This window comes from Andrena cerasifolii, chromosome 14 (assembly GCF_050908995.1).
Source record: "Andrena cerasifolii isolate SP2316 chromosome 14, iyAndCera1_principal, whole genome shotgun sequence".
NCBI classification, from domain to species: Eukaryota; Metazoa; Arthropoda; class Insecta; order Hymenoptera; family Andrenidae; genus Andrena; species Andrena cerasifolii.
The window spans coordinates 7,662,113-7,686,880 of NC_135131.1; the positions used below are offsets into that span (position 1 = coordinate 7,662,113).

General features: G+C 44.4%; 1 protein-coding gene across 14 annotated transcripts in view; it reads right to left on the minus strand.

Annotated features, from left to right (window-relative positions):
* The window catches only part of Tmod (tropomodulin), a 68,894-nt gene that overhangs the window by 14,860 nt on the left and 29,266 nt on the right, over positions 1-24,768 (minus strand). For 5 of the 14 annotated variants that reach the window (XR_013087104.1, XM_076826912.1, XM_076826921.1 and 2 more), the window contains 8 exons: positions 8,027-8,179; positions 7,783-7,950; positions 7,572-7,698; positions 7,279-7,499; positions 7,056-7,210; positions 6,883-6,979; positions 6,643-6,790; positions 4,936-5,038 (listed from right to left, as the gene is read on the minus strand). Coding sequence is in view for 11 of the 14 variants with exons in the window: in XM_076826912.1 (XP_076683027.1) it covers positions 4,950-5,038; positions 6,643-6,790; positions 6,883-6,979; positions 7,056-7,210; positions 7,279-7,499; positions 7,572-7,698; positions 7,783-7,950; positions 8,027-8,179 (1,158 nt within the window). In the remaining 3 variants the exon portion in view is untranslated. Of the gene's footprint in view, positions 1-3,847; positions 3,928-4,935; positions 5,039-6,642; positions 6,791-6,882; positions 6,980-7,055; positions 7,211-7,278; positions 7,500-7,571; positions 7,699-7,782; positions 7,951-8,026; positions 8,180-8,819; positions 9,085-18,644; positions 18,802-24,768 lie in introns of those variants that run through there. The other 9 variants (XM_076826914.1, XM_076826917.1, XM_076826918.1 and 6 more) reach the window with 4 other exon arrangements.

A 24,768-nucleotide genomic window follows, 5' to 3' on the forward strand; every position in this document is an offset into this window, starting at 1 on the left:
CGATGAACAGAAAACCCGAGCAACGAACGCAGCAATGAATCGTATTAAAAAATGTTATTCTCTTACTGCTACTTGTTTGCCTTCGATTCGGAACTACGGGGAACGAAAATAAATGTTTCATTCGCTCAGGGAATATGGTTACAATTTTGTTTCAGGGCTTCTAGCATTTCCGTTCGGTTAAAAGAGAAGCTTTCCCCCCATGTATCAGATGATTGTTGCAAATGGAATTTCCAAAAAGAGCATCCGTCCAATAAGTTATTTTTATTCCGCAATTGCGCCTCTACACGCGGGAAGCTTTATACCCTATAACGCTATAATGTAACGTGTCTGTTACATTACCAATGGAATGGGAGATTGAAAAAGGCCAGCTATTTACTTTTTATTCGTTATTCTTTATCGTGCCTATGTGATCCGATATCGGTGAACAAAATTTCACAAATGAAGCTCACTTTTCTCTAATACATCCGTGAAATCGAAACGCGTGTCGAACTCTCATGTGCGAGCGCTCCTCTAATTTGTTAGATTTGTCTGCTTTGAACGAGGTAACAATTTAAACAAACTTTTCGAGCAATGAAACGATTCCATTCGGAGGGACCGGGTCTACTTTATTTTGAGAACGGAGCTCCCGAATCAATTATCATCATTTCCAGGGGACAAAGAACAGCGCGTGACTCGATTAAAAGGGTGAAATTTTCAAAGCATCGCCGGGCCTTGCTAGCAGCGTAATTCGGCCCGGGGAAAATTGCAATTTTCCATGCTGGCCAGGAATAATCGAGCGGCGACGACATAAAATACACTGTAAAGAGAGGGAGGAACGAGGGAGCCGGCGCGCGATCGTTGCCTTTTTAATTGTCTTCCATTCACTTTGAAATCGTGCTCCCCGTCGCGAACATTGCTCTGCTCTTTCCACCCCATTTCCAGCTTGATACATCCATCATCGACTTCGTCCGCGAATTAAACAAGTTCCGTCTCGAGGGTGCAAACATTCGTACGAGGTTTATCCAGGCGCGCGATAGAGAAAGGGAAATATCTCTGTCCTCGTGATTTTTCACCTTGCAATAATTCAGTCGAGCGGTCGTAGAATTCGAACCGAAGGTTTTCGCTTTCCCCTGGATGTCTTAATGTGTTGAAAACTGAATTATTCATCGTCAAGTTCTTCGTGTCGTGGAGATCGACCCGCGTGAGATTGATCCCTCTGTAATCGAGCGCCAGACACAGACGATTTCCCGATTCAAAGCTTTCGCTTGTTCAGAGTTGAAAAATTGGAGATCAGTGCGTTCTACAGTGAGATGCAAATGGGAATCACCGCAAATGCGAAGTCTTTCGGTTCGAAGCAATATTTCGTACCATCGAAGCTCCTTTCGCGTGGTCTCTGTTAGAAAATGAAACCTCGTAGACCCAAATGCAAACGGAAACGAGGCTTCATCGGTTTCATGCAAAAGAAAGAAGCTTCGAGGTAAACTTCAGCGACGTATCGTCGCTCTGTTAGTGATAAGAAATCCAGAAAGAACTGTAAGACAAAATCGTTGTTAATTAAAAAGGACAGTATCACGCTGTTATTCTCATAACAATTGATAAAACACTGGTCGTGGACACTGGTTATATTAGTCTGCACACGTCGATGCACGTCACATTCGATAACAGTGATAATAGAATAGTGTTTACTGCAGGTTGGTGTAATTTTCTGCTAAATATAGCTCCTAAAGTAAAACGTTGCTGCGGCATAAGAACGTAGAGATTAAAAATCTAATTCTAATCGATTTTTAAAAAACATAGGGGCTGTATCTTCAGTTTGTTATTTTACTCGAAAACGGGGGTCAAGACGAGTAAATTTTTCTCCATATTTTCAACCTGCTTTAGCCCGAATAATCAACGAGTAAATTCCACGGCATACCTAAGTTCGTTGAAACGCAAGGAGTTAATTGCGAAAAGAGGAAAGTAAGGGACCGAATACTTTTAAATGAAACGAATGTCTTGCACCAGCATCGAAAGTTAATCGCGTGACAGAAAGGAATTACTCCCATTTTCCTACATACGTAAGCAGCTAATCTGAACTGCAAAGCGGCAATCTGGCTACCAACTTTTCTCCAAACGACCGGCTAATTGAGTTGTACCACCCCCATGCACGGGGGGAGAAGTTTATCGTGAGCAGCTCGCGGTTGATCCAACGGAACAGTTTCAACGCGATTTAACCTGCACGAGGTGTCAGCGAGCGAGGGTGAATTGAACTACACCCCAATCAAAACTATGAAGCCAGAGATCGTAGTAAGAATGAAATATTTCTGAGAAACGTACTTCTACAGCCTGTATAAAATAATTCAACTAGTGAAAGGTAAGTGTGTTTTTTTAACCCTGCATCTAATCAGGTACTTAAAATGAACTAAACATTTTTTCTTCAAATATTTGTGAGGAAGTCTGCATGGAATGTAACAGTGTATGAACTATCCCTGTTACATAATTTACTGTGCTCCAATACAGAACGAATGCTAGGAAATAATCTTGTTTACCATAAAGGAAAACGACACTCACATACCTAGTCCCTTACTTTTGACTTGTAGTGTACGTTTAGAGATGGGATCGAACAGTTACCCAATATCCTACTGTACCTATCATTATCAGAAATGGAACAAATGTAATCTTCATAAGTACTGCAATCAATAATACCTTCTCCCCTCCACTGATTGCCATTAAATATCTAAATACAAAGTATTAATCTCACCTAAAATATGAAATAGGTACATTATTAAAAACTCGTAATCTACAGAAAAGAGATTCTCAAAGAAGGATAGATCTTTCTGAATCATGCAACATTTCCCTCTGCTAATCTTCCCTATGCTTCTGTTTGAAACAGTTATCCCTAGGTTGCAGATTCTAGGGTCAGCCTATTCTGTACCCGATTTTGATACTACTCGCGATACGCTTGATCCCATCACCACCTACGTCGGCACGTGTTAAGCTGCTCGACATTTAACGTCGAGAGGACGTCACGCAAAGCGAACAGAGCTGCTGGAGCCTTGCGTGGAAATTAACGCGTCACGACTTCATCGGGTTTGATAGGATGTACCTAAACCTAGCAGCGGGGCCGTCGAGCAGAGTTAAAGCTTGTCTACGAACACAGATTCGCAGTTAACGACGTGTCAGATCAAGCGCGAAACTCTCTTTTCGGCCCCATTATCGGCTGCGCGATAGCTACGTTCCATTCCGAACGGGACACTTAGCGTAAACCGATGGGTGAACGCTCCTGTCCACTTTTTAACAGACTTCCCTCGCTGATAAAGTCGTGACCACTTAGCAGAAAGCCTCGTCTTCGATGTTCCCAATCCGGACAGCTGATTGATCGAATAACTCTACGCAGTTTTAGTCTCGAATAAGGTATCTGTAAAGATATTCGGTACGTCCTAACAAAACTCATCTGTAGAATTGAAGACTGCTTGCCACGCTTAGAATAGAGTTTGGTTAAAGAATTGGAAGACTCGTGCAAATAAGCAAGCCACCGTGTTATCGCCTTCTAGCGCAATAGATCTACCATAAGACTACCTAATTTACTTTGATATTCCGAAGATCGGTGGCCGAGGGTTGGAAAGTTTTATTAAAATCTACTTAGCGATGAACTGTTCCGTTTGCTCGAGATCAATAAGCTATCGAACGTTCTATACACTATCTGTCACCTGAAACTGCGTTTGTTTTGCTCCCTTGGTGGTGTTTCGGATACGCAGGGGTATGCGTCTACTCAGAAGCGGAATTAGTGAAGCTGCAAAAGTGCGAATAATGATTAGAGCTGGTTTAAAAAGAAAACGACAACGCGCAGTTCACTCTGCCGATCGAGCACCACTCAACGTGTAGCTACCTTTCATTGAATCAAGGCAGGTTTCCTGTGGTTCATGTTAAAGAATCGGAACTGTAGCCGCAGCGTTAGGTCTTTCCGTACTGTTGGGAAAGAATAGAGGTGTCGTAAGTATAGATCGCAGCTCTGACTCGTAGAGTCTCTCATCGGTGGGTGGTAAAGTCGTGTACACTAAATAGAGTATAATTGGCCTTTCATAGCACGCCATAATGGTCGTTTCAGTTTATCGTCTTCAGCGTAGACGTGGAATACAATACCAATGTGATGATACATTGCAAAAGAAAGTGTAATGATTGATGCAAGAATTCTGCTTGAAAATGTAATCCGAGATATGCGTACTGAGATAATGTGGTACGTTTGTGTAAAGTGTCCTTTTCCCTTCTACCCGCATAAGTCCCTTGCGTTAGTGTTTTGTGTGGCGTTAGAAGGCGTGCAACAGAGCGGAAGGGAAAGGAGGAGGATGCGAGCAACTCAAGATAAAATCGTGCGAGAGATGCATGAACATGAATACATGACGGTAATGTTCACTGCTGATACTAGTTTTGATGTTAGTTTACGTTACTTAATACCATATTACTATAATGAGTAATCCTGTGATCATTTCTAAAGTTAGTATTATTGCCAGTGTTAATTATGCTACTAATTACTCGATACTTAGTGTTAATATCTATCTACACCAACACTGTTACTATTGCAGCTAGCAGTATTATATTACTAGCGCTATAGGTAATTGGTGCTGGTGCTGAATCACCTCGTGTCTCGATATTACTAAATAGTAGTATGAACATTCTTTCATAAGACAAGACAATAAAAGGGTCGTCACTGTTAGATCGAAATATAATAAAAAAAACACGAATGAATTTCTTCGATGCAAAATGCACATTGTCGCAAACAGGCAGAGAAATTCTTTCTAACGTTTTTAATCAGATGCTACTACTTCGACGGATATCACTTCGACTCGACATTCATAGACATTCTGGACATTGTCACGGACATTTTGGGTAGACCAAGTAAAACAGGCATCAAAGACAAGTTCTCAAGACAGAATTGGGGTAACAGATATTTATTTTTGAACAGTTAAGTCTACTCACTGCGCTAATCAGCGCTACGTTCTGTCTTTTACGCTGCCTACGGGGATAATGAAATTTTTCGCAGCTGCACCGCTCTCTGCCTTAGCGCGTTCCACACGACAGACTAGTAAAACAAATAATCGATTGAGATTCTCAACACTATTTAAAAAAAAGTTATATCAAGGTGGGAACTCAGTTCTTGGTGATATTTTCACGATAAAATGCAGGAGCTTCGCGTATGCCTGTTATGTATTTTCGACTATCGGATGTGTGAATAACAAAGCAAAGGGGGAAAATAAAAAAGTTTGCATTGGACCGGGTGAAGGACGTGTGAAACATGCTGTAAAGTGAATACATAGGAAGTAAGATTCTGGCCTAGAATCATTTCAAATAATACGGTTTCTCTTTTAAATGTGCACACCGAGAATAAAAAAGTATTTGCGCGTGTATCGTATCAAATAAAGCTTCAGCGAAACAAATACAACACCGAGTACTTTGTCCCGTGAAATACTTCAGGTAATCGAACACAGTTTTTGTCTCACTAATTAAGCGAATATACACAAAAGCATGAGTCACAGCTTCTATCTGCTGTGTGGATTGTCGGTGTTACGTAAGCCATAAGCAGTAATGGAACAAGGACAATTTAAAAAGATTCATACCGAATGAAATGCTCAAGTACTCAAACCTTTGGCTCTATACCTGGTTGAAAATTGAAAATAGATTGGCCAATGAATTCTCTAGGTTGCGATATCTTTAATGTGGACAGTTTGAAAAGAAGTGTGAAATGGAATAAAACGTGAAACAGGAAGAGTGCAGTGGAGTACGAGAATCGATTAAGTTTTAGAACCGTTAGAATCAGTGTACGGGAGATTTGGATATCGAATGGGTGCACTCTAGGGTCTCATAGTTACCTCTATGCCACTAGCTAGAAAAATAATAAACGAATTTAGCGGGATGAATGGATGAATGATGATGTGCTAATAAAGCGCTATGTAAGACTACGAAGCAGATTCAGAAGAGTTAGAAGCATTTCGTCGTATGATCTCCATGGTCCCCCATACAATTGCTCCCATCTAAACGAAAAATGAACAGTTTAAATATCGCTCTAGCGCGAATGAATGTACGAACAAGTCTCTTTAGAGTGTAGAAGTAGGTACTTCGGTTAAAGTTTCCAATGTGGCACATATCTCAGGATAAATATTATAAGTAACCGTTAAAAACTGTTTTCATTGTCGTGGGTGTATAACATGAGTTCTTGTAGTATGAGTATTAAAAATATTTTTATACGATATGCCTGGAAGAAATAGATTAATCGACTAGTCTAATAAATATCGATATCGCTAATATAACTGGTATTGTACCAGAAATAAGCTGGTGACACTTAACCCAGATAGCACACGTCGTCTATAAGCCGTCTTTAAGACGTCTGCAGACGTTTTGAAAGTCTGAAAGACGACTTAAAGACGGCATATAGACGTCGTGTGCTATCTGGGATAAGATACGACTGATAAATGGCACTTAAGTTACAAACAATAAAATTTCTAAGTAATAGAACTTTACCCAAGAAACATAAGAAACGTTTTTCTTATCTTTTTCGGAAAAACAAATGTCTGTTTGGAATCTTACACATTCCGATGGATTTGACATAACTTTTTATCACAATTCTGTGATCAGAATCGAAAATTTCGCGGAGAGAATATTTTTCACAGATATCGTATTTGTACTCACTCCTATCAATGTTGCGTTGCAGATGCGCAGCCACGCGATGTCTAGCGTCATTGAACTCCAAATGGAGGCCGAGTCGAAGCAACGTTGGGTTTTGCTCTACCAACTGTGTAATTTCCATTTCAATTTTGTTTCCCAACACTTGTGACCTCTACGCGCGGAAAACAGGAACGACGTACATTAGATAATGCAAGAAGCTGCAAGTCGCAAAGTAATGTAGCTTGGATTTTAACGATTATCTACCTGGTTGGAACATCGAAATTCTTCGATCGATTTTGTTTTAAGGAGCGCCCTCATGAGCCTCACTATCACAGCTGGACTTATGAAGTTCGTTTCCACGCTAGAAAATGAAAGTTTCGATATTTATTGATATTTCATCCGTCTCGCTACTTAGTAAAATCAGTTGATGTACTAACTTGAGTACTCTGAGGGTAGAATTCTTCTCCAATGCCTCTGCCAACCTTTGCGCAGTCTTATCCGTGAGTCCCACGTTTGTTAAACTTAAGGATTCGAGATGTGTATTCATCTCCAGCCCTTCGAATAGTTGCATGAACTTTTCGTCGGATATATTCTGCGAAACGACGAGCGAGCATTAATAATAAATACAGCCTGTGCAATTGAAACATTTCGGATTCTCACTTTAATGTTATTCCAGTTTAATTCAGTCAACGAAGCGTTATCCTCTCGGACTTGTTTAATAGTGGCATCGATGTCCGTATCATTGGGTGGCTCCATTGGATAAGGTTTCGGTTGACTAGCTTTTGTGATCCCATCCCAACCTAAACCGACAGGCTGGCCAGAATTCAATAGAGAGGCATGATACTGGTCTTGATTCATCATGGAATGGAATCCGAGAATAGCTGTGCAAAAGAAAGCCGGTATTAAATATATGTAACCTACATATCGCATTAAAAATTCCAGTCACAACATACCAGCAAGATCAATAATTTCTTCTTGGGTAGCACTCGATAATGCTTGTTCGTACTCTTCTCCAAGATCAATAGCGATTTGCTCGTCCGCTTCTTTTTCTTTCACAGTTTCCTGGGGAGGAGGGACCCACTGGAAAACAACAGCAGAAACGTATATACAGATACCGTGTACTTTCCATGCGTCACAAAATAATCGCCTGCACGGGATATGCACCTTTTTGCCTCTAATAACACCAGGTACATAGGGCTTCAATTCGGGTATATCTGGTGTCTCTAAAGCCTGTTTGTTGATGTGTTCAATAAGTTTCTTACGATTTAGCGGGCCTGTTGGGCTCTTGTCACATTCGTAGCTACAGCGTTCCGAGGGTGGCATGAAGCTGTCCTGTAAGAATACGATGAATAACGATTAAAGGCTACAGAGAATTCCCGTCGAAACTTATCGCCGGCGATATTCTTACGTCAGGATCCACTTCTTTGGCTAGTATATTGATTTCCTCCGGAGTAAGTTGTGCCAGCAATTCGTCCACATCGACGTCGTCGTACTCGCTCAGATCCTTGCCGTATAGCTTAGCTGCAGTCGTCATAGTGGTTGTTTTAGTTGATGCGGAAGTCTGGAAATTTTCCCACGGTTCTTGGTCAACTACAGAGTATCTCCGTGACATCTTACTAGTTGTATCGTTAGCGTGACCAATGGATTTTACAAAACAAACAACATCCAATCGCTCTGCGAACGCTAACGCATCTCCTACCGCTATTTTATGTTAGTTATTATTTTCTTATTAAATATACACAGAACAGTCCTACTGCTTCTCGATACGCGTAAAATTCCGTATAAATGATTAATATCACTCTCCTGAAATCCACGGGAACGACTGCACTTGAGGTACACTGGAGCAATTGAAAGGAGCAGACGCGAGGGCAGCGGCGCGTACGCCAATGGAATTAGTCCCGGAATAACGAATTGTATTCTTTCGAGGGCAATGATATCAGCGGCGAGATATTTCGTCACGGTACGCGCTCGTCACTGGGCGCAAGAGTAGAGGCGAACAGTGTTCCTGATTGAACGATCAGCAAATCGACAACAGGCATTTAAATTCGGCAACTGTCCAACGCGGCTGATGCCCTTTGCCCCAGATAATTCGGGATCGATTTTCATTGACAACTCATCTGCCAAATCGACAACCCACGCTAAACGGAGGTACTGCGCCCGATTATGCGGGATAGTTATGCATAAACGAGGAGCGAACTTACTTCTAGCGAATCGTTCACCACAGGATCGTTCAGCCGTCAGTGGTTCCGTCAAATACGGAATTGGGTGAATCACTAATAATCAAATACCTCACCCACTTCTCACGGCGGACGCACACTTTACTGACCAGTTCACCGATTACGGCTGATTGCGGCAGCGCCCTTTGACGCTTATACCATATTCGAGCAAAGAATTAATCGAACGTGCCCGATGTACAATTTGTCGTTCAGCAAATAACTTTCCTTCCGCTTGCCGGATACGATGGAATTTGTGGCACGCGAGAGAGATTTATTCAGGCTCGATAATCGTCCCCAGGGAAAACAGAACTTTCATTCAATTGTCATTTTAGTAGCTTTTGACATCAACTTTGCGGGATGTTATACCGCATGGAGTATAGAATCTAGCCCATGGAGAAAGTCTCTGCGCGTCCAGCGTCGCGCAGATATCGAAATTATCGAACCTGTGGCGGCTCGTTCAAAACAGGCCCATACGTGGCAGCGATGTAAATTAGTGGATCCTTAATAAATTTCGATCAATAGCGAGTTCGTGTTATTAAATTACTGCAAGTATTAAAGGAGAGTGATGTTTATTGATGTTCCTTAGGTTGTAGAAGAATTAAGTTGTATTTTATATGAAAGATGGCATTAAAATTTCAGCAGGTTCATTTTGCATGGGAATGGGTCTTAGAAGATTTAATAACAAGTGTCTTACTGTGCCTCCATGGAATTCTTTCTACACGCGTTGCAATTGCATCCGAAGGTCTTTTCCTGATGCTCGATGTTTACTTCTCACTGTTCTATCTAATTCATCTCGCCATTTTTCAGTCAGATCAAGATACCGCCAATTCTGAAGGCTGTTTGATCATTCGAAGCTCACAATTGTTTTGTAATTGCCTTGAACAACTTTTACAAATATTTGCGTTATCCCATAAAACATAAGTAGATACCAGACGAAGGAAGCCACGTCAAAGAGTACCGTGTATAAATAATAATGATTTTACGGTGAGGATGAAAATGCAGCCCGCCAACACGGACCCGGGGGGCCCTAACAATTTTGGTCACGCGAATATTCTACAATTCTGATTAACCGTGACGTTACGTTAGGAGGGTCAGCAGTCGAAGCCGCTTTCTAAAAGGGACGGGTCGAGCGCGTGGACCTTCAGCAGGTAATTAACACGATAAATCAATCCCGCCCAAGGTCACGCGCAACACCGGCAATCGGCGATGCACGGCGGAGCGGGGAAAATTCGCGTGCATCAGGTGGGAGCACTGCGCAGGCCTGCTGCCTCATTGTCGGGGAAAGACATGAAGCGGCCATCTCTGTCGTTCCTCGGCCGTGCAGTTTTGATTAGAGAGTGTCTATCGCGCGCGTCGTAGCGCTCGTAGCGGCGACAGGCTCAAAAATAGCTGAGGCCTCCTCGCAGGCTGGCAAACTCCCAACGGTCTATACTTGGACATCCCCGCGCCATGATTATTTATAGTGAGCGCGAGCGCGGCCACTGGCCTTCTCGTGAACTAACTAGCCGCCACCAAAGACGATCCGTCGCCCGTGACCTAGGCCCGCATTAATAACGATTACACCCCTGCGCTCGCTAATACCAGCAGCTTAATCTCTCACCGCTGCACCCAACGAGTGCGCACGTCTTTTTGCTTGATCGCGCCCGTTTATGAATGGTTCGCGTGCACCTCAGGCACGCAACGCTTCTCGCGGCGTTTAAATGGACACGAGCGCTGGGTTTTAGATTGAACGTTCAAGATCAGGATTGGCGGGAAAGTCCGGCTCAGCCGAGCTGCTGCTTTAGGTGAAAGGATATTAGAATCTGTGAGCTCGCCAGGCTCATATAAGGCCTTCCCAGTGAGTTGCGGGGCGATTCAGGTGTCGGCGCTGGGCTCCCTGGTGCGATCCAGCCACTCAACTGTTGCTAGTGGTTTCCTGCTCTCGTACATGGCCAGGATTGTCCAATACTCGCTCTTTGAAAAAGCGAGAGGTCTTGTTGTAACAGAGGAATAATTTTAATCTCGTGTATGGTAAAGTGCTAGACTGCGCAAAGGCTTTACTGTAAGTACTGTGCTTCCTGGGTACAGATACAGGTCTGCTTCTTTGATATGACACAAGAATTTTATCAAGAAAGAGCTTGTCCAACGAAAACCATCTAGCACAAAATTATTTTCATTTCACGCAGTGAAGATCGTCTTCACTTGGGACCAATGAGCCTAAAACTGCGATGTTATGGTACAAAGACCACGGTTTGCTATTTTATTTAAAATATTTTCATCCCGGAACCCTTTCTGCGGCAAAGTCGCGCAATCTTCGAGCAAACAGTTCATTGTATCAATGCTAGTGCTTATTTCCCCTGTATGATGCAATGCGAGACTTCCCACCGAATAAATTCTTCGCTTTTAAACGCGAGCGGCGTTCATTGTGCCCCACGCGAGGATAACAAAACGGCTATGAAGCCAAGAATCTGATTAGCAACTTCGATACAGATCTTCGAATCTGCGATGATACTTTCAGCGTTACAATTAACGGGTATGCTCTCGCCGGCCGCGGGAAATCTACCCGCTAATTAGTTTGGTACAGCTTCCAGGTAGGTTCACTTCTGCGTAACCAAATGAAAACCGCTCGACTTACTTTCACGGCCGCGGGAAAAAGCTGAGCATCGTTCCCCGTCTAGACGCGGCCATAATTCCGCGACGCTTTAACGGCCTCAGCCTCGCGAGGGGGCTTTCGCGTGAAAAAGCTCTTAAAAAAGAAACAACCCGGGAGTTCTTCGGACGCGCGCCCCTAGGAGCAAAAATTTATGTGCTCCGCGCGGTATTTGAATGCTACTGCTGTCACTGTTTCTAATAATAACGGAAACAAAGCGAGCCGCTTGACGCCCGTCCAGAAACCTGTATTGCAACGATCCGCTTGGACAGTTTATTCCACGCGATAAAAATTTCATACCCCTTTGGACCTAGTCAAATTATTGGGTCGAATAGAATGGTATTATTTGACCGGCGGGCTTTGGTTGGAAGTGGGAAAGCTCGATAGAGTATTCCTGCGCGGCCCGTAAATTTATGCCCTTCTTCGGCCATCGGACGAAAAAAGGAGGTGGGAATTTGTTCTGGGAGAGAGCGTCGCGTGTAGATCTTGATAAAGTTATCGAGTTGCGGACAGTGACAAGTAGAATATAGTTTCCAAAGTTTGATAGATCACAATGAGAAGAAGGTTAAGGGGTATATACTTAAGTTTTAAAAATTCTTTACGGTCGAAATTCTAAATCATTTTATTTAAGTCAAGAATAGTTGAGAAAGTGCTGAAGAAGCTCTGTTCACATCATCTGATCTAATAGTTCCTCAAACTATGTTAATGATTCGCCATTGCAATGACAAACACCTTTGAACCTGCCCGTAGAATCGATTTCGAAACTCACGTTCTTTGCCCAAAAGCTACTTTTCCCGTGAGTGCGGTCCCTCGAAATTAGGTCGGTTTAAGTATCGGTAATTAAATATGCAAAGGAGAAGCACCTCAATGGAGACGATCTATCCTGCGTCAGCGGTGCGCTAATGAGCCATGCACGCAATTAGGGGTCGGCGTTTCTTCAAAAGCGCGTCTAATGACCCCACAAAGCCGACGTTTCAAGTCAGACGAATCGGGATCCACCGCGTCGGTGCATAAAGGAGATCGAAAAATAGAGAGGGTCGATCGATTCCTGGGAAACGTGTTCAACATGTTTTGGAAAATACTTCGCTAAAACACCACAAAATTCTAACGAATTAAATATCTGTAGGTTGACACAAAAATCCATTAAATCCACCTATTAAACTTCTGGCTATCTCCTTTTAATAACCGATCTGCACGAAACGACAAAGAAACCCGTGCCATTAAAACAATTATATAAATAGTAAAGCCCCGAGTTTCCAGCAGAAATGTTTGCACACAGAAGTGCAAGTAATTAAGGAAGGTGCAGTGGTCAAGCTTAGACACTTGAGTGTAGCCAACAGCGACCACTACCAGATTTATGATGGCTGTACAGTAACATCTCCTTAATCCCTCCTATATTCTCTCTTAATCCCTATATCCAAGTCGCTTTGGACCCCACACGCGATAATAATAGCAAGACCAGCCACCATGCAACAAGAACAGCGAAACGAAGAAAACTTCACTCGGAAATAGTGTATGAAAACAGTGCTATTAAGCCGAACCCCAGCAAAGTAACACCAGTCATTTGAATGAGAAATATCCTCGACCGAACATTCAGCTCCCAGCCCCTAGGATATATTTTATAAAATAGCACGCACCGGTCCGCGATGGTGTACTAAAATTGCATTCACGTTTGTGGAGGAGATTTGGACGACAGTCGTCAGAACAGACAGGCAACGCCCTGTTCGCTAGCAGACGCGGAGAAAAACGAGGAAACACCGCCGCTGCGAAAGGCTGCGTATTTTTGGTGCTCATTCATTTCTAAGCCGCCTCGGCGCGACTATTTATTTCGAACGGGCCGATCGCGAATGAAATATCGCCGGCGGAACTATGCCTCTGACAGTGCCGAGGTTTTTCTTGTCTGCCCGTTGACAGAAAATGCTAGGGCGCAGCGAGCTCGAAGCGGATGGATCGGGGCTGTCTCGTCCTGGAAAGACAGTCAATCAACCGATGGACGATCCTATCTTCGACGAGGAGGAATAAATCCCGTCTGACCGGACGGTGTTAAGAATTAACATTGACAAGGCGCCGTTAGGGAATTGAGACTTCACGCTTGGCGCAGGAACGCGCACCGTGAAGTAACACGCGTCTGAATCCCGTTAATTCTGCCGTGAAATTGCCTTCAAAATTTGAAACTTCAGCTGCCGCTGTTTGTGCTGTCGACTTTAGGAAAAATCCTTTCCGCCGCATGAGTGTGAAGCTACATGGAGATGTAAACGCAGCACCGTGGACTTAGCGATCTGTCGACCTGTTGGAATAGGTCTGGTTTAGGTTCGTTTAGCCTTAATTGTCTTAAACGTGACTTGACTTGCGAGAGAACAGATGAAATGTGCAGTTTAGATAGTCAGTGGCGCGATAACAGGGAGCTGAGTGAGAATTCTAAAGAGGAATTTTAATCTGCCAGATAGGAATGCATTTAAAGAGTTCTGGAAGAGTGGAGTGATAGCTACATTTATTCCCACTGTCTTATTACATCATCTAACATTTTATTGTATTTAGTATCTGACCCAGAATCATTTATGTACTAATCTATGGAAGCACTCGTTCCAAGTAAATCGAGGATTTCAGACGGTTTATCCGGCGAAGCTCCGAGAGGCAGTCAGTTTGCAGAAAAATCGCAGCAGTCGGTGTCTGAGGAGCACGAAGTTCACGGTTGTGCAAGACACGAGGGACGCCTCGCGAACGTAACGCTTAATTAACCGAACTTATCGACATGTCCCGCTAAAGTCTAAACGGAGCAACAGGCGTCGAGCGAAAGACCTTCTATGGTCGGGCACGGAGTTACGAAACTTGGACTCCCGAGGATTCCGAAGCTAATCGAGAAGGTGCAGCAGTTCTTGCACTTTCAGGTGAACATAGATGAGGTAAGAGTGGATTTCTACCTGCTGTACCGTCGAGAGACATTCTCGCGCGTTATTCGCACGCGTTATTGAGGATCAATGATATCCTTGGGAGCGATCGCTAGCCGCGTTTATTCGCCACCCACGCGCGATGGTATCTGCGTGCCGATCTGCGCGATTATGGTCGAGGTAATCTGCTTACCTCACCGAAGAAAAATCGACTTTTAAACGAACACGACGTATCCAGGATTCAGGAGAACTTAACTCGCGTTCAAGCGTACCGATTTACGTTTCGATCGCGGTTTTGGGGGTTTACTTTGATACTTTAATTCGAAGTTGGGCGAAGCATGGAGTAATGGAGACATAGGGAAGAATCCTAGGAAACCGCGAAGCTTTTCTATCGATTCCGCTAAACTCGGTTAGACGTTTTGTAAGTAAAGAATCGGTTAGGGTAACGGGTAATGTTCACAACACCGTGCGCTCCCGTAATGACAATCCGTTATTTTGTGGATAGCCGTTTGCATGTCGCAGCGTGCCAATCGTCATAGTTTCTTTTCGTATCGTGCCGTTGGCGACTGGATCGACTCGAGTTTCCGAGCGCAGAAATTGGAAACTCGACTCCCTTCGGTGTCTTTCTCCCATAACGGAGCAAATAGTTGGAGCTGTTCCTGCTCGAGGTACACGATTGATATAAATCGCGAATGCAAACAATGCCTTGGTGTTCAGTTCGAGAGAGAAATTGGAAAGCTACAGGAAAATAGGAACCACAGAAAAAAAGTGAAATTTGTGTTTCCTTCCTTCCAATTATACCGTCCTGCACTTTGAATGGTACCACCTTTACTGCGAATACAGCTGTAAGTGTTCAGTGGAAGAGGAGAGGGATTGAAAGTTTGATGCGCAAATAGATATTAAGAATTTTCAGCGACAATAATTTGCACTGCTTAGGACAGCTGCTGTATATGCAGAAAATGTGACATTTGGTACAGATTTAATACTTTTCTACTTTTAATTCAAAATACCGAATAACATAAAATTTCTTATGAGTTCTTCAATAAATTTGCAACGTTTTCCACAATTATTGCACACAGAGAACGTGTCCAAGCCCCGATACCTAGTGCAGTGAAGTTTTGCAACGTAACAGCGATCGACAGCGTGCAACCTGTTATTTGATGAAATAGCGGCCCCAGGTAAGCCGTTTTCTGCCTGAAAACAGCTCATCCTGCAACAGGAACCGTTGTCGTCACGCCGCGTGGACTTTTAACGACCGTTACGTTGCAAACGAACCTCAGGGGCCATCGAATGCGCCCGAGGTTCCTTCGACCAGAGGGAGTTAATGATTCGAGATGTACCGCGGCTCCAACATATTTTTCGAGAACGCCGAATGAGCTCGTTCCCGTCCTAATTAGATTAGGTTAGAAAATTAATTGGTTCGTTACTCCATGTTCGTCGCGAGCCGCGTGGGTAGGTACATCGTAATGCACGTAATTACTTGTAATAATGTTATATTAGAGGCACGATCGAGGTGCGCCGAGCTCGAATCGAGCCGAGGGTAAAACGTGAAAGTAGCCGTTTCAGTGGCGGATCTAGTTCTTTCCGGAATTCTTTTTCTGTGCTCTGGAACGAGATGGTCAAGTTGACGCGAAATTTATGTGTGGGTAAGGCACACTTTCTGATACGCTGAAATATATGGAGACTCGTTTAGCCAGTTTCGTGTAAAGTAAGCTCGAATTTTCATTTGGTATTCCAAGATTGCAGATACGTTCCTTAGCGCTGAATATAAGAGATGGCTTCGAACTATACTATTCGAAGAAGTAATATGGCGAAATGGATCAAGCTACCGTGAAAAAAATGCAATGTGTATGGAGTAGTTGAACCATAGCCGCTGTATGAAACAGTTCACACTTTAGTATCATAATCGTGTTGCACAATAAAGCATGATTGCAATCTCTAATTAGTGATACTTAGTGCTCCAGGATACATCCTAATAGATGCCAATACACATACAGACTTCGCTTCGTTTCATGTTCTCCTCGAGAATTATAACACCAGATATTATCCTTGGAAAATAAACCTGCTGGCCCAAGTAACACCTGTGCAAGTGTGATAAAATTGCAATTTACTGTCGTTCGACTAGTCACGAGCAATATTGTAACTAAAATCCGTTAACCAGTCCCGATTTCCCTCTATACACCTGTGATTCTCGTCGATAAACGAGTCAGCTGGCAGCATAAATCATCGAAAGAGATTTATTGAACATGGTAGTAGCAAGCACTTCCGCCAAAATGCGTTACACCACCTCTTGTATCGAGTTGAAGCGCGCGGCGAGCGACGTTTATTTGGCTTCCACCGATTTTACATCGAAATGCATCTTTTGCAACAGAGAGGCTCGCGCGATCGATACATTCTGTCCGTCGATTTGTGTATAAACAGAGATCCTGATTGGCGAACGGCCAGCTGCTCTGTCGTGCTGCAATTCAGCCCGATTTGGCCTCGAACGAGCGTAAAAGGTCCCGTAATCGTGAAAGTGTATCGATCTCCAGTTCCGCGATGTGGGTCATCGTGTCGGCTTTTCATTCCCCGCGGCCGCCTACCAGGAAATGGGCCCTGAACCTTCTTTCTCTTCCAAAACGTGACTTGGAGAACGAAGTCGCGCGGAAACGCGAAAATTTCAAGCATCTTGCGCACACCACGAGAGCCCGCTTCAGGGGAATGCGCCTTTCATCGACGGACTCGTACTTCTTCGCTGTTATCGCCAATTCCCATTAAGACGCGAGAATTCTTCAGTTAGAGGATAAGATACGGAGGCCTCTAATAATTCCTATTACTCTATGGTTTCTGAATTATCTTCTATTTCAGTTTTATTATACAATTAGCGCCAAGCGCTTCCGCCCTGGTGCACTTATTACTTTTATAGCAAATGTAATCCACGATACCAAGCATAACCGCGTAATCTACAATGATAAGAGATCATATAGCGTGGCGTTCGAGTGTCTGAGATTGTGATAGTGAGAGCCGGACTATACTACTGTCTGACTTATCAATCAAGATTAATTCCTATATTTTTCGTATCCATAAAGCAGGTACATCGATCTACCATTCGTCAGATATCCATCGTTACGTCCTACCAACATCTTCCCACTTTCTTAGCAGCTCGCCGAGTTGCACGCGTCTAAATAAGTGGCTAAGAACGAGGCAGCGGCATTCCTGGTCGCGGCGACTTCCTGTTCGCGACCGCGCCGTTTGTCGCAGGTCAGGCATCCCCCGATACGATCTTCCGGTGTCGGTGCGTGACTTATAAATATCGCCGGTGTGTTTTATCGAACGATCGGCCGACGGGGGGATCGACTTGGTGCGTATCGAGGCGCGCCGTAGAACGCGGGAAACGTTTCTGCCCCGTTTCGGCCGGCAACAATACGCGTCGGCACGGAAATTAAATCAACGAAAACAACAACCGGGCCGCGACGGCGGCGGGGAACGCTGTTTGATCGATCGAGGCATTTGTACAATTAATTGATGCGGCGTTTCGCTGCTCGCCGCTGTATTATGTCATGTCGGCCGCTGTGATAATGGCACGCGAAACGAGCGACCGTGGGCAGAGCAAATATCGGGACGTCGTTAATTAACGGCACTTTTCTTTAATGACAACAGCCGACCCCCTCCGCCGAATGCAAACGTGTCCACCAATTATCGCGACGGATTGAACTGCTCGGCATTATGATTCCCCGCGCATCGAGTGGAGCGAACGGTAATTGAGAAGAATGGCCATGCGAGCGACCGAGCCGGACCAAGGTTCGCGTTATGGCGAACGATTGCATGCCTAGACGCCGATATTGTGCAATCGGTTTCGCGAACCGTTCGCTAGCGCGGGTGGAGGATGAGGTGGATGTTTTTCAATCGCTCGATACGGTGGTGATTATTGATGGAGTGGTTGCTCTATGATGAAGCTTGTTTGGGGGAAATTGGTGCTGTTACCGAGTGGCTGCTGCTCTATGTATTTTAAATTGAAAGAAACTGATGCTGGAAAAGCGTGATCCCCAGTATCCGGTGGTAATTGACAATGCGTGCCCGTAGTTTTAGAAACCTGTAGTTAAAATCCTTTCTGTTGCATTCGTGCCGATTCCCACGCTACGTATATATCAACTCGACATAATTCATACGTCCAAGGAGCACTCAGCAATGAACTGTCAAATAAATGCGAGATGAATCTTCGCAAAGCGAACACTGTTTACTGATTTCTGTCACGCGACCCCTGAAACCGTTTCCCCGGACCACCCACCGATCGTATATTCAATTAGTACTTACTCGAAAGGATTTATGGAACGTCTGTCACCAGCTAACGCAGCCTTCGATCGATATCGAATGAAACGATTAGGCCGAACGACGGCGAGATTAGAGGTTCGAAGAAGACGCAGCAGGTAGGAGTGGCACGCGAGCCAACACGAGGCCTCTGGAGCTGGAGCACTACTAAACAACTGACTTTTATGCTGGAAGCCCGATGAGAGGACGCCAACAGGAGTAGTAGTGGTATCGCGCGACACGCTAGCTAGCAAAGTCTACAAACAACCGACGGTTGCGTTCAACGACTTTCACTGGCAGCCTGGAGGCGGTCCCATACGCGGACGCGGCTGCTTTTTATTTTCAGCGTTTTCACTCGGAAAAACGCAGCCTGTGATCGTCGCCGAGCACGCGGCAATTAAGGGCCATCCGGTTTTCAGGTCGAATTAACTCGACTCCCGGCCATTTTCATTAATAACGCTGGCCTATTAGCGCGAACGCAAGACGCGCGTGTATGCTGGCTTTGAATGACGCTAGGGGTGAGGCTCGAGGATACATTTTAAATATCTAATTACCAGGGAAGAAGGGGATAGGGTGTTACAACTAGATTTCAAGAGCACAACTATTTTTCGAGCTACCAAGTTTAGTTCTGAGATAAGGGCTGCTTTAGTACCCCTATGTTTGGAACATGCGAGTTCAAAAGTTATTTGAAAATTCCCAATGGAGATGTGACAGTGCGAAACTGTAAAATAGAGGTCAAGATGAAAGAATTCTCATATCTCTAACGATAAAGTGATAAAGCGAACAGAGGAAATGTTTTTCGAGGAGAGATAAAACTTCAATTAGATTACACAAGTTTCAATCTACGAGGAGTAAAGGTTACTGAATTTTTTTTCTTCATTTTATTAAGAAACCATTTGTATAAGAAATATATCCTAAATACCCCATAAAACCGTGCAGATGGTAAAATACATAAACAACGACACGGAAATTTGTTTTTCGTGCCGGCGTGCATGTTCCCAATCTCTCCTAAAGACCAATTTAACGTTCGCGCGTAAAACCACTAGGAAACCTGAATCGATTCGCGGCTGTGGACAGTGCGAAGGCATATTTGCGCCGTGCGCAAACGACGTGAGAAAAACAACTCGGTGACGGTCGATAATCGGTGGAAAGAATGTCGTGGCTCGGGCAACGGTAGAAACCGTGCCATCCTCGAGGGATAAGGTGAGATGAGCTCGCAAAAGATCCTGAGATTTCCGCGGTATTTCTACCTAACCGCGAGCACGTAGGTGCGATGAGCTCACTCCTCGAGTCTTCGAGATGACATCACTCGGATTTTGTGGAGCAACGTGCTGTTTACTGGCTCGAAAAACTTTCTCGGAACGCCACTGTTATTAAGCGTCCTTCTTTGAAAAACCTACCATACATAAAACATGCGCTCAAAGTGTACGCAGTCATGAACCCTTCCCAAAGGAACACAAGTACCCTCCAAAGGAAGCAATTTAACCACTCTGCCCATTGTTAACGACGCGTTCCCTGTCTTCTCGAACGCACCCTGCAGTAGAAAGTTGTTGCGCGATAAACAATCTGTTTAAACGGTGAGAACTGGGTTGCCAGTCGGGATCTAAATAAACGGAAGAGGAGCGACCATGTAAGACAGAAGGAAAGTATTGGTGAAAAATGTTTCCTGTCGATGTTACAGCTGGGGGCGCTCCAGTTTTCGAAGGACGAAAATTCGCGAAACGCGAAAGCAGAATATGTAATCGGCGTTAAATGTTTATAGATACTTGAGCGTATTTTTAGCAAGAAATAATGTTCAGCAGGTAGCGCGCTGCTCCAAGTAAACGATAGATCCGGCTGAAATGTCACTTTAAATGCCACCGGGCAGTCATTAAGGACGCAGATTTGCGTCATTACGTCGATAACTAATAATATTGCTTTCGCAAGCAGGCGCTGGCGAACAAAGTTGGCAAGATTGTACGCGATGCAAAGGTGTTACTGGATAACGCGAATCGAGGCTGATGAGAGTCGTCAGCTTCTTATCTGCGGCGTCTGAAGGGAATTCCCTAGTATCCCTGCTATTCTTAGCACGGTTTTTATCAAGCTTTTATCACCATTCATGGCTATCCACGATGCACTCCTCGGACGGCAAGATAGCCTAGGTAGCCGGTTAATTAATTGCGAGCACCTCGTCTCAGCGCTAACAACAATACGTCGTAACGAAAGCAGAGGGGAAGTGTACACAACAGTGACCTTTTCACGAGTCAGTTTCCCACGCGTGGGTGGCGAACTGGTCCGACGTTGCGATGCTTCGCCAATCAAATCACGACTAATGCTTCTATTCGCGCGTGTTCAATCGTAGGCACTTTAACTTCTGCCGGATTGAGCAACAACTCTGTGATTAGTACATGTTTTCTGATTCGCCTGAGAGTAAGGGTAGCATCCCTTAAAGTACCTTCTGTAGACACATGAGGGGAGTGGAGAACTGTGGATTATCAGTAGAGAGTGTCTAAGCTTTTGTCCTTTTTTGGATCTACTACTGTTAATTAGAGGAAAGGGAAGAAGAAAAATTATAGACCACTAAAGGGAACCGTGAACTTGAATTTAAACTTACAGGTAAATCACACGGCTCCCGAGAATTGACACGTGCAGCCCGACTTACCCAAGTATCAAGGAAATTCTATTCTTTCGCTGATGAACGGTAGGAAGCACAGTAGCCTTACGACAGTCACTGGTGCGTGACGGATGAACGAATGAATGCCCCGCGTAACGAGAATGCGACTGTCATTTGGTCTGTGGACGGTATTAGACACGTCGTCCTCAGGGTCTATTAATTTTGTCCACAAGGAGAGAGGACCGCATCGAATGCATCTGAAATGCGTTCCGAGATAGATTCGGCGCCGACAGAATGCGGAGCAAGGCTTTTTCACGTCCGATACGCGGCTGGCCTGCGTTGCACGCGCGTGTTCAATGTTAAAGCAGCGTGGAATGTGAAGATACTGTGACAGTGACACGCCGTTAATCCAAAAATTGGGCTTCGTTAGTATCTGGCACACAGGCGCACGCGAGATTGCCTGGGCAGGTGACTATTAAGTTATTAAAACGTACGTTTGCGTCTCTCTAACTTTTTTCGTAGGAAAGTATCTGCTGCAGATTATTAGGTCGTGAATTTTTTATTTCATAGAGAAGAAATATTGAAATAAAGCATCGCGTGTTCCATGGGATACGGTTCGTTTGAAATACAGATGAAGCATTAGAAATTTTAAGAAGGGCTTACTTCAAAGGTGCCTTTCTTGCTTGTAATTAATATTTTTAGAGGGTTGCTGTACTATCTTCACTGCTAGTTCATTATTACTGAGATTTCAGAGGAGGGAAATTTTTAAAATTTGAAAAACTATTCGTAGAGCTCTGTGCCCTCTCATTGGGACTCATTGACCCAATCCCATTAGACTGATAATCAGATTATAGGGATTAGCAAAACTGCGCTCGGCTGTCTTAATAATATCACGGTAATTGACATTCCGCGAGGGAAGTATTTAATTCCGCGTAATAATGTTTCGTTTAACGGTTGATGCGATGAAATATCGCGAATACGTTGGTAGTCGCGGAATAATGAGCGGAATTGAAGAGGGAACGGATCGCGGAATTCCATTCGTTGCGGTATCAACGATCCGAATCGCGCGGATTCCACGGATTTTTTGGCTCTGCAACTTCTGTTAGATATTTACACGAAAGATTCCTCGGCATCTCGATTTCTCTGGATATTTCTCTATATTTCCACCGGCCAACGAAAATTCCGCCCTCCGATTTTCGGCGTTCTGGCTACGAATATTTCTAAATGCCATCAAATATTTGTAATACTCGTCGGCTGCAAACAGAAACGCATATCTCCCATACTATTTTCCATTAAATGATAGTGCACCGCTGACAGTGTACCTCTATCTCCAATGTGTTTATTATTCATGAAAGCTTCCCCATCTTGAAAAGTCCTAGACACCCGAGGGCGACACCTGAATAAAGATTGCGAAGACAGGCAATCAGAGATGCAAGGTCTCTTACACAGCGCGTGTTTCCACTACGCTAGTATTGTTAACGCATTAGCGATTCAACGACCATCCAAAATGGCAACAACAGTCCCCCGACGGTGACCCGTCTCATCATCGGTGCTTTCGAACAGTGCACACAGATGTAAACGATCGGCTGCGTCACGACTCATCAGAATTCTTATCGTTCTGCATGTTCTTTAGATCGGGGAACAGTACAAGTTGCCATTGATCGCTGGACTGTCGCGTGCACCGACAATGGCTCGTTCTTTCTTCTCGATCGCTTATTCATGGCCGGAAGCTCGCCTCCATTATACCGCGGGCCACGGAGAGCTGCTTCCAAGTATCGTTGCACGCCGCGATGAATTCGGCCAACAAAGAGGCTGGAAAAATAAAATTCCACGCGCGTCACTGTACTCTCTGCGAGCAGCGGCGCGAGAACGCGTCTCGCGTGACTCTTTGTCCAGATTTGGCCCTGGACTCGCGAGGTCGTGGTGCCCTTCTTGCCTCGTGATTTGTACTACTTCCTTTCATCCTTCATGCTGGACTGCCACGTGGCAATTACGACAGTCACTCGCGAGGGAGATCGTATTTTGGATGCGCCATGCGCTGAAGTCTCTGGCGCGATGCTTCTGTGGGTACCTGCTCGTTACAACTTCCTCTGGAAGGTGATGGAGATTATTGAAATTAGGTGGGAGATGGATTAAGTCGCGAGTGTGTTAGTTGATTGTGAGTACCAGATGTTGCTGGGTGAAACTAGTTGCGTGGAAGCGTGGCGATTAGAAAGTATAGTATTTTGAAAAATCTTCTATGGAGAGAATGAAGACATTCTTCCGTGAGCTGTAGGTTGTAAGTACCAAAGATTTCTACGAGTCGTTCAAGATCCCACCACTGCTATCCGCTTTTACTATAAATGCCAAAGAGATAAATGTGCGAGTGATGTATGGGAGGAACGAGAAATTTATGCAAATGATTGAGCAACTGAATGTCAATGCTGCACAGCTAACCCACTGCACTACATAACGCTGTGCTTGCGCTTAGATTGATTTGCCTGTCACGTTCTTTCCGCGCCAGACGTGCGAATATTTAAATTTACTAGCGTTGTAAGGTGCGTTTACGAACCAGCAATTAGCTGACTAATCAGTACTCTCGACATCACGGGCGTTGGAAAAAATGAGCGATAAGAATCGATGTCTACGCTTGACTTACTACAAATTTTCCACGCACTCTATCATCCCCAAAACGTCGAAATTTTGTGCAATCATTTCTCGTAAAAAGGTGTCTTCCTTGCGCTCGCGCGGAGCGATGAAATATTTGTAGAAAAAGAAACGTAGCGAAAGAACGACGAAACGGCTGCTTCGAAAAATAAAAATCGCACGCTAGGATCTTTATTCGCGGTTTCTGTACCCTCCGCGCAATGTAAAATGCGAAAACATATTTTGCATGTTAACGTAGACTCGCGCGAGATCAAAATTCCGAATAGCACGGGGAGAGATTTTCCTTGAAACCGTTTCAACAATTTACTGGGCGCGCAAAGCGAATGTTAAGCATCGCTGTTCGAACGAAAAGCACAATTTTGTTTAGTCTCGCACGTGCTTCATTCCGCGAGGTGAGCATATTCGTTTGGCGATAAAAAATCCCGCGGAAATTGCGACTCGCTTCCCATATTTTTATTTAAAACGCTCCGATGCGACGTCTGGCGAAAGCTTCTCTGACCTACACGCACCGAAGGTGGATCGGAAATATTTTTAAACGATGGCCAGGGCCCACCGACCCATCGCAGCTAGTTCGAGACGTTTCCGTGATCGATTTTGCCGTGCGCGAGGCGCGGGCTGAAACTCGCCCCTGCTAAATTTAAGTCGAATTGACACGAGGGATTATTTACGTGCCAGTCAACCCAGATCAACGACAGAACGCTTGCACCCAGTGCATTCAGCTGCATTGTATCTGACCTATTCTCTTCTAATTGCATCTGGTAAAGTTACTTTAACTGGGAAATAGACCAGCGATCATTGCTGATGACAGAGGCCAACCATATGGCAAGCACCATCGGAAAACAGTGAAACGTGTTCGAATTCTGTACAAGCATCTCATTACAGAGAACTAAT